Here is an 11,200-nt window from a genome sequence, read left to right on the forward strand (position 1 = left end):
AAAAAAAAAAAAAAAAAAAAAAAAACTCAAAATAATATAATGATATATTTGTAGAGATAGAGAGATGAAAAATTATTTTAGAAATAATATCACCAGTATGTTTTAGAGAATAAATTATATATTATACCACATTACAAAATAGTTGTATATTCTCACACATAGTGTAGGTTTGCAACTAATTACATCTAATTAACTAACACAAAATTTAAAATATGATATGAGAATAAAATGAGCCCAATGATAAATTTGGGCTTCAATGTTTAAAAAACATTCAACATGGTCCGGAATAGGCAAGACTTGAGAGACTAGAACAACCAAAATTTTTCCGGAACACCGAAATAATCTGGAACAAACCGGAATTCAGACCAAAACAGAACAAGGGGGGTTAAATGCACCAGAATAAGCACCAGAGCGAAACAGAATTTAACATTGCTCCTAAGTGTTAAACTCTCCCAATGTAAGGGAGGACTGTTAGATCATAGATGCAACAGTTACACAGTATACCACATTACCACCTCCGCCCCTCGGGCGAGTTCGTTTGCAGCCAAAATTTCCAGGCCATTACTAGAGCGTTTGTAACTTAATTATCGCCTTAATAAAAACTAATCATTACGCCCACGCCATCTAAAAGCAATTATAGAAACACAAACTGCGTTCAAACTTTATGCAGGAGCATGCCACATTTCAAATGGTCTTTCCCTATCATTGGTTTATCCTATGGCACATAAAAGAGGAAGTCTGATCCTAATAAGCTACTGATACCATACGAGAGTGACACATTCTCATAAGTCATATCCATTGCATTTTTATTCAATTCAACATTTTGGCAAAACCAAGTCCTATCAGCTGTCTTCACCATTTTTTGTAATATCAAGTCCACTTGAAAGAAGTGGTTTATTTGCATTGTCAATAAAACTGTCCTTCACAAAGTGTACCTTCTTTTCTTTCTTTTTCTCTCAGATAAAAAATGAAAACATTTTCCCACTTTTCTATTAAAATAGGTGTCTGCATATTTACTCACCATACTGGTACACTTTGACATATCCCACAGGAACACCTACAGTGAATGTCCATGTACTTAGAGTACTAAAAGGATACAACTAGCTAACTGCTGCTAGTGGTCCAAAACTCTAGCAACAAGCAACTACCTAGTATTCATTCAAAAAAGGAACCACCTAATAACATAATTCGTACAAACAATGGCAGCTCGATATCTCTGTAAGAATAGCAATATTAAAGATGGTAGAACCGCCTCCCAGCTGTGGGCACACAAGCACTAAAGTCTTTTATTGACTCTTATCACATCATTTGCTGATGAAGATCAGCTGATTGCTGAGCCAGCTCAACCATCATGGCCTCATCAAAGAACTTGTTAATGCTCACATCCTCACTCATTCCCTGAAATTCAAGACAAACTCAAACATTATTACAGCTTAGATGCAATTTTCTAGTTCTACATTGCTGTTGAAACTGCGTGATTGATAAAATATCCACAGATAAATTTGCATGACTTTGCAGCATCCACCTTGAAATCTTTCTCAGATTGTGTCGTAAATGGAGAAAAATCATCGGCGGAAAGATAAATGATAAATGACAGCACACTGCATATCAATCATGCTGCTGCACTACTTAAAAACAATATCACGGCCAAGCCTTTTGTGTGTGTGTCCATATATATGGCTTGGTAAGTTACAGTCACAGGGTCTTGAAGCCACACTTCAAAGCACACCCATGAATCTAGAATGTAAAATTATAGAAGGAAAAGATGTTTTAGAGCAGTTTTCAAATAGTCACTCTAGAACATATTAAAGCAAGCACAATGCACTTCAAAGCACTACTGAGTTTTTAAAGAGTTTAAAGGAGTCAGTGACTGAGAGAGTGAGAGAGAGACTTCACAAACAGCTTACCTTTCTACGCCTCGTCTTCACCATAAATTCACGAGCAAGATGCTGAATTGGAGCCGGTTCAAGTGGCCGCAGAACAATACTCTTGTCAAGAGGGTCCCCAGGAACAATAGCCCAATGATCAAACACTGAGAGGCAAAATGCTTGTCCTTGAGTATGGTATCTCAAGTCTGTCTCAAAACCGAATGATTCTATGACGGGTAAAAATGCCTGAAAATCCAATAGGGCTAAAATTAGGAACATAAAAGTTCAAGCATACATGTGTATTCAGATTGAAATCAACAATGCACCACACAAACCAACGGTCCCAAAAAATTTCCATTGGTCATACAAGTATTTCCTAGAGGATCTTTATGTGGACAAAGTTTAGTCACAAAACCTTAACAATATAAGCTGGGGTCCCTGGTTGAGGAACATCAGCTGTTACATGTCCACGCCTGCGAGATAAGACTGTATAGATTGCAGAGACACAATCGATTGGTGTTTGTATCTGAAAAAACAGCATCAAAAATTTAGTTGTAGCTCAAAGTTCATGTCTTGACATAAGTCATAACTCAAATAATAGTTGTTTCTCGAAATCTCCATCATAATACAACCTCACGAACGAAAAGCATTTGCTTAAACTTACACATATACTTGAAAAGTTTACACATGTTTTAGTTTAGTATCATTGAAAATTTTTCATTAAGCTCTATAGATGGGAACTGAAAGAAGATAATTCTGCTCAACTTTCATTTGCACACTCATCACATTAACCACAGTTTTTTGTTCCTTGGTTGCATGCAAAGAAACAACCAATTGGATATCTTCCTAAAAAATGCAATCTCATCTTGATGTGATATTAGTAGCAAGCATTTACCTCCACATAATACATTGGTTCCATAAGCCTTGGGGTTGCCATAAGGAAAGCTGAATAGGCCACACGCCGAGCGGTAGGAATGATTTGACCAGATCCCCGATGCAGTGGCTCAGGTGCAATCCTCGCATCAACTATTTTGAACTTGACATTCCTGATGGGTTCATCACAGAGGGGTCCTTCTCGAGCACCCCATTGAAATCTGTCCAAAATACATAAAATCATTAATGTTGAGGTAAAGGAGACCATGAAAAAAAAAAAAAAAGACATCATTTAATTTACCCCTGAACAATGGAATCCTTGACAGCATTCAGCAAGTTCTTGTCAACTTCACCTGAGAGCGTGTCATCTAGTAGAATGTTAGGCCCCTGCATATGTGGCATTTTGTCAAATGAGCATAGAAACTCAAGTATGGCATGAAATACAAGTCTTGAATATCTTATAAAAATAATCATAAACTTAAAAAAAAAAAAAAAAAAAAAAAAATTGTGAACATTGCTGAGTCTAAGATATAAAAAAGAGCATCAAAATGGAAGCCAAGACTAATAAGAGAGCAACAAAATTGTTTATACTTTCTTCTTAATTACATAAAGAGCAGGCAAATGCACACATCCTCATGCACACTATACCTGCTTATCAGGGCCAAATGCCCATATGGACCGTGACGCAAGCACATCCCACCCATAGCTCTTCTCAAAGAATTCACCAATTGTCTTCCGATTCCAATCAATGCTTACAGCACCATTCTCAATGTCCTCTGGTAGCCCTCTCTCCAAAGGCTCTGCGATCTAGAAAATGAGAAGAGGTATAAGTGAACATATTGCATGAACAGAATCACATATGATTCTCAATAGCAACAAAATCAACCAAAATGGATTTCCTACCATGGTTATTTTGTTCTTTTTGTTTGGTGTTTCAGCAAAACATTTCATTGATGAAGACTCCACCACAGTTTCACAGAATGAAACAACAGGATCTGCTACCTAGATTTCAAGTTAAGCACAAGAAGCAAGATGTGCCTATCAGCAGAAACTACACTCAAAACATCAGAACAGAAGAATTGATGGTATAGAAGCTAGAGAAAGAAGCGTGAGAAAATAACTACCTTGACTTCTACTTCAGAATAGAGCTCTCTAAGGTCCTTCATGATTGAATCCAAGTACAACTCTCCTGTACCTAAAATAGTGTGCTCTCCAGACTCCTCAACTTTGGTAATGGCTAGAGGATAGCTCTTGCTGATCTTCCTAAGACCCTCAACCATTTTAGGCAACTCACTTGGATTCAAAGGCTCAGTAGCTGTTTTCACCACTGGAAGAGTGTTGAACTGGAGAGGCCGGAATATGTAGATGTCCTCATAGCGTGCAACATCCTCATCACAAAGCGTGGCAGTTTTCATGATGGAAGCATCCACACCTTCAATGAGAACCCAAGAACCAGCAGGAGCCTCAGCTATGGGTGTCCTATCTCGAGCTTGATAAACCCATAATTTTGTTACTTCTTTTACGGTCATGTCCTCCTCGTCATCTGGGGAATATCCTTCTCCCAATACTCGTACAGTCTGCCCTGTCCTAATCCTTCCACTATAAACCCTACCAAATGCATCAAAGACACTACAGTCCGACTTGGGATACAGCTTGGTCACATTAACCATTAAGGGGCCTTCAGGATCACAATTCTTCATGGCCTTATAGATCATGGAATCTTTGGGTCCTGTATAAATATGATCAACCTTCCTTGTTGCAGAAGCTTTGGGGGAAGGTATATGCTGAACCAGCATATCAGTAAAGCCTGAGGAATTACCAAAAACTGAGCTACAAGCCAGCCTCAGCAAAGGCCTAACATTCAGTTTATAAGCCGCATTAGGAAGAGTCACACCAAGTTCTATAAGAGTAGCTTCCACACTCTTTTTATGTTCACCAATCACTTGGCTGTATATTTTGTAAAGGGGTTCTAGCACAAACTGGACAAACGATCTTTCCCCTCCACTGGCAGGGGGGTTCTTTCTAAAAACCCTGGCATCTGGATGATAATACATATCTCCCCAAAGTCGAGATGCAAACTTATCAGCATCAAATGGGATCCCATGAAGTTTGACATACAGTTTTGCAAATGATTGCAAAGTGAAGGACCATCCTGCTGTACCACTTGCAAAACAAACATTTCCAGCAGCTGGATCTATAACTGGGACATTGCCAGTGTTATTAGTGGCAGCAACTATGTTGTTATTAATGACTTCCAGAGTATGCCTTAGCTTATGGTACGCATCCTTTGGGGGCAGCTTAAGTTCTGTTATCAGCCTGTCAACCTAAAACAAAATTTTTTATATAAGAATTCAAGGGAGTAATAGAAGTTCACCGCTCAATTATAAAATAATTAATAGACCAAAGATAAGCACTCAGAGTGAGAGTTACCTTATTAATTACAACTACAATAGGTAGGCGATCTTGGATTGCATGGCGTATAGCCCTCTCTGTATTTACCTGTATATCATATAATATTATAAAGGGAAATGTTAGTGAATGCCCTAAGGGCATTGGTTTAGGAATTACTTTTTAGAAACATTTTATGAGAAAATAATAAAGCAATTATTATTTTATTTTTTTTACAGCTTTTTATATTTCACATGAAAGTGGTATCAAAACTTTCCTAATATGGTTTATTAACAATTGCCTCAAGGGCATCCATTAACATAACCCTATTATAAATGTCAATATAAACAGTCATATCATGTTCACACATGTTATACTACAGACGAGACAGAAATTAAGAGTGGCTATATCATTTCAACAAATCAATACCAAAAGCCAACTGATATAAATGGATCAAAAGATGGTTGAACTAAACACAGCATTTTGGGTTGTCCCTCCAATGAGCCACAGCTTACAAAACCAACTTTCCTAATCTCCTGTCTAGGCAGATGCCCATGAAGGTGACCTAACATCTAAGGTTTCAAACTTCATGCTTATACTTATCTTCAGTCTTTGACGGATATCAAGTTGATTCTTAGAATTTTGTTTCAGAGCCAAAAAAAAATTTCATAAATTGATCCATAAAGGTACAGACTATACCAAAGCCTAGAATGGTTAGAAGAAGAAAACTAAAAACGATGGACCTTTCAGATAAAAGAAGAAAATTACTTACCATTACTCCTTCAGCAGCATCCACAATCAATACAGCACCATCCGCAAGTCTGAGAGCAGCAGTCATTTCATCAGAAAAATTAACATGCCCAGGGGTGTCCATGATGTTACACAGATATGATTTTGAATTGCTATCTTCAAGAACAAGGGACATTGGAATTGCCTTAATTGATATCCTTCTCTCTTGTTCATCAATCCTCGTATCTGTGTACCTCAAATGCTTCTCACTATTTGCATCAAATGTGGACATATGGTGGGTTTGCTCAATCAACATATCCATGAAGACAGTTTTGCCATGCTGGAGGTGCCCAACAAGGGCAACATTTCGAACCAGAGTGGGATTCGACATGAGACCAACGAGAAATTGGGTTGGGACATACATTGAAGAATCCTTCACACCAACCTCAAACTTGATATTCCTAACAGGTTTGACTATTGGTTGCTCCAATGGTTGCTCATCTTCATCCATCACCAACGTTTCAACATCTTCGCCATAAACCTCTTCGGCAGTTGGGTAGTACTTTTTGTCCTCAGCAAGGACAATCTGGTTATCCATATCAATATCATTGGAGGCTGTTATCCAACCATTTGAAGCGGCAGCTGCATCCTCACCATCCGATGCCTCCTCTTCAATAGGCCTGTCTGTAAGATCTTCGTCTTCATCCTCTCTGTCACTCTCTCTGTCAGACTCGATTTCAGGTCCAATATAGTTCCCAAACTCGTCATATAAGCTATCATCCATGTTTTTCTTCTTCTTCTTCCCTTTTTTTTTTTCAAATCTAAATATAGCATTAGCAATTAGAGCTCCTTTCAAACAACAAAGTCCCAGTATACTGAAATTCAATTCTCACTGACCTTTGCCATTAGTTTACTCAAATTGGCAGAAACATAAAGCGGGTTTTTATCTACAAAATCTTGCACTCAGATATTTATTCATTTATTTTCATTTTAATCCACACAAAATCTCGGATCAGGGAATGTAATCACCAATTCAAATAAGTGGTTGATGGGTGGAATAGATGTAAGGTAGTGTTTGGAACAACTTCTGGGAGAATGCGTTCTAGTAGAATGCATTTCAGCAGAATGTAGTTTGGTAGAATGCATTTCTCTAGAAAATTGTGTTTGGTATGATGTTTGAAAATTCTACAGAAATGTAACTATGCTGAATGGAGTTTCTTTTGATTTGAAAAGTGTAGAATGCATTTTTTAACATTACTAGTTTTAATGTAAGTGCAAGGCACATAAAAAAAACTCTGTAAAAAAAATATTCTTTGCAAACCAACACTGTGATTCTATCACCTTTTTGTTTTGATTAAAATTTAACTTTGACTTTATCATTTAGAATGAGGAAAAAAAATTTATTAGTAACAGAAATACATTAAAGAGTATTTTATCAAACTAATGCTACAAGCAAAATATAGGGTCTATAATTTGCATTTTCAAATGAGGGTCTATTGATATATCTCTACTAGCACAAATTGATAAGCCACAGTATTTCAAAAAAATATAAAACAATTATAAGTTATTTTTCAATAAAAATATCAAAACTAAACAAGTAAGCAAACTAATGCAGCAGCACTGGAAAGTAAGATATTTTACCAAAACCAAAAATTGATAATGACTAAGATATTTTACCTCCATGTCATGAAAGTAATCTAAGGACCATTTTCCCTATATTTATTCAGAATTGTAGTCTAACCACCTAGAGAGAAAAAAATAAATCTCTAAAACAAAAATAAATTATTAGGTGTCATAGAACAACATTAACTTATTTGACAAAAACATAAAACATTAAGGAAGTAAAATAGATAACCCATGAAATAATTATCATATTACTTGGCCAAAATTAAGGGTAGATTCAGATAAAAGAAACCTAGAGTTTAGATTGTAAATGGGAATACATAGAAAACTTGAAAATTAAAGGTTTTGATTAAATTATAACTTAACATTGTGTCACTATTTGTAGAGTTTTAATTAATGATGCAAATTAAGATACCCATGTAAGGCTATGATTAATGAAAAACAACAAATTTTTTTTTGGTAAATTAGGGTGTTCATCATCTAGTGATAATGGAACAATTGAGCACTGAAAACCAAAAAAAAAAAAATACATTCCAATACCTGGGTCACTAACTAAGTGCATGAAACACTGCAGCTATGGTTCAAACAAATTCTTCAATAAAAAACCCCAAGACCCATGAATTCAAAAAATACTAAAATCCACAAAATGTCAAAATTGAGAAGCTAGACAATATAAGTCATAAATGGTAGTAGTGTCAAATTAGAACTATCTTCAGAACTAAAGAAAACAACCCAACTAATATTCGAGAGAGAGAGAGAGAGAGAGAGAGAGAGAGAAACCTGAGTTTGGACGGAAACAAAAGCCACCGTCGAAGCGTGGACACCGGCGAGGCTTTAGGGTTTCTGGGAGTGGCCGTAGGCAGTGAGGAGTGAGTAGTAAGAGAAATGAGAGAGGAGGCTTTAGGGTAAGGGCAAAAGTGTAAAACTATAACTTCAAATATCTATATTTACTATTTAGGCAAAAATGCAAACTATTCATTCAAATATTCAAATTCAATGTCTTCTATTTGTTTCGGTTAGCATTGTTTTGTTAAACACACAAAAACGGTGTCGTTTTAGTGTTTTTTTCCCTTTATTTCCTATTTTCAAAAGTAATTTTTTATTTTTGAAACTAAAAAACTTATTTCACAATTTAAAATGGACAGAAAATGAAAACTGTTCTCAAAACTGAATTTGTAAAGAAAACTAAAAACATGCAAAATGTTGTTTTTAGTGTCTAGTTTTCAAAAGTAAAAAAAAACACACATTTGATTTAATGAATTTGTCTCATTTAATGAGCCAGCATTAGAATTAAAATCCTAATAACAATATATTTTAGTTTTTTTTTTCTTCAAAAAATATATATTTTTTAATTTCAATTAACCAAACATGTTTTTGATTTAAAAAATACAAGAAAATTGTTTTTTCTTTATATTCCTAAAAACAAGTTTTTAAAAATAGAAAACAAAAATTGTTACCAAACATAACTTAAGATTTTTATTTTTTTATTATCTAAAATTGTGAAACATTAGCCTAATGCTTAAAATATAACTAAAGACCCTAAAAAACCATATGCATCAAACTCAAACTACCCCAAAATTTTAACAATGAATAGCACTACGCTGCTTGTGGTGTGGCATTATTGATCACCAATGTTAATATATATATATATATATATATGAGTAAAATGCAATTTTGATCCCTAAACTTTATTAAAAGTTTGTTTTTCATCCCTAAACTTTAAAAATTTCATTTTTTGTCTCTAAACTATTGAAAATATTTGTTCATGTTCTTAAACTTTACCAAAAGTTTGTTTTTCATGCCTATACTATTAAAAAAATTGCTTTTCTTCATTCACATCTCTCTCTCTCTCTCTCTCTCTCTCTCTCTCTCTCTCTCTCTCTCTCTCTCTCTCTCTCTCTCGAATTGATCAAATTGGAATGGTGGTAATACTATTAAAAAAATTGCTTTTCTTCATTCACATCTCTCTCTCTCTCTCTCTCTCTCTCTCTCTCTCTCTCTCTCTCTCTCTCTCTCTCTCTCTCTCGAATTGATCAAATTGGAATGGTGGTCCGATGTTGGTGTGAGGTACTTTGATTTGGAGCAAGTAGGCAGTAAAGCTCTAATTAGTGATTTGGCTTATGGAGGTGGTGGAGCTTTGATTTGGTTCATGCGAAATGGTGAAGCTAATAGTGGTTCTTTGATAGGGGTGATTTGTTGTGGTGGTTTGTGGCGATTTTCATTAGATTGACAACTTGGTTGGTTTGTGATGATTTGTGGGTTGGGTGATTCTAGGTTGAGAGAGAGAGAGAGAGAGAGAGAGAGAGAGATGTTAAGTTGAGATGAATAGAGCGAGGGAGAGAGGAAAGCATCTGTGAGAGGGAGAAAAAAATAAGTGAGAGAGAGAGAAAACAATAAATAATGGAAAAAGGGTCCATTTGTTATCGTTGTTTAAACAACAGTTTTCAATGTTTAAATAACATTACACGTATTTTCACACACTTTTTCACTCACACATTTCCAAAAAAATACAAACAACGTTACTAGAAATCTTTTACCAAACGGCCCTTAATATTTTAAAAATATAATATTGAGTCTGCTGTAAGAGTATATACAAATGAGTTAGTTAATTAGCATTTTTGCACAAAATTCAACCAAAAAAAAAATGCTACTAGGCCAAATGCAAGTGGGTAGGAGGCAAAAAATTAGTTAAGCCAATTATAATATGCCATGTAAAAATTTAGTGGCAAATTCCAAATTTATGTGTTGTTAAATTATTTAAATCAAATGATGACATGTGTCATCCAAGATGATATCAAATTAGCAAATTAAAATTTGTCACATGTCATTTGACCCACAAAATAAAGATAAATTTCCTAATCATAATTGATGGAAAATTATCTTTATTAAAATAAATAAATAAAATAGAAATAATTATCTACAACTAAATTTAACAAATTATTGTAGGACTCTTTGTTGATTATTATTTTTATCAAAATAGATAAATAGAGATAATTAACTATAAGCACAATTTAGGCCAATTAGAGTCTACTACTTATTTTCAAGGAGATCAATTTGAAGTGGGACTTATCCTCTGAAACCATTATAAATAGTGGACACCTCATTCTCATTCTCCACCAACTTTTCAAGACATCAAAGCTCCAGAGAAATTAAGCCCCTAGAACGCACAAAGAACATTTAAAGAAATTCTTTTAAATCTTTCTTCCAATACTTGAAGTTTTATTGGAATCAAGCTCAAAAGTCTCTGTACATAACACTATCCAAGGCATGTGTGAATGCTGACGTGACTTGATCCGAACCCTACATGTGGGCTAGCTATGAGGAAAGGAAGGGTAATGTTGGCTGAAAAGAGGATCTTTGGCCTGTGCCAATGGCGTGATCATCTTGGGGAAGAGTGAGATTTGCAAACGTGCATCACTCCTGGCCACCCTAATGTCCCTTTCCTTGTCCATGACTTGCTCCCCACATCGAAGCAGAGTCACCTTTCATCCCACTACCCTAACATTGACATGTTTTCTCTCTCTTGCAACCTTAACATAGTACAATAGCTGTATTAGGATTCAAATGGAGGAATCATGGTTTGACACCTATCCTTAGGTACCTAACAACATTCCTTGTACTATAAGAGGAACATGTTTCTGAACAATTAGGGCAAGAACCTAGGAAGATAAAGGCAAAGAGACAAAAGCTTGGGTAGGAAAGTGAGGTAGAAATAAAGG

General features: G+C 35.3%; 1 protein-coding gene across 1 annotated transcript; it reads right to left on the reverse strand.

The window, feature by feature from the left end:
- Positions 1-961: 961 nt before the first annotated feature.
- LOC112014449 (110 kDa U5 small nuclear ribonucleoprotein component CLO) lies at positions 962-8,402 on the reverse strand. Its single transcript, XM_024046836.2, has 11 exons — positions 8,262-8,402; positions 5,902-6,679; positions 5,172-5,240; positions 3,866-5,065; positions 3,645-3,743; positions 3,390-3,548; positions 3,043-3,128; positions 2,764-2,962; positions 2,284-2,394; positions 1,908-2,114; positions 962-1,398 (listed from the first exon to the last, which is right to left on the reverse strand). The coding sequence occupies exons 2-11, from the start codon at positions 6,640-6,642 to the stop codon at positions 1,300-1,302; spliced, it is 2,970 nt and encodes a 989-aa protein (XP_023902604.1). The 5' UTR covers positions 6,643-6,679; positions 8,262-8,402; the 3' UTR covers positions 962-1,299.
- Between the last annotated feature and the right edge of the window lie 2,798 nt (positions 8,403-11,200).

The sequence above is a fragment of the Quercus suber genome, unplaced genomic scaffold, assembly GCF_002906115.3.
Source record: "Quercus suber isolate HL8 unplaced genomic scaffold, Cork oak 2.0 scaffold_45, whole genome shotgun sequence".
NCBI classification, from domain to species: Eukaryota; Viridiplantae; Streptophyta; class Magnoliopsida; order Fagales; family Fagaceae; genus Quercus; species Quercus suber.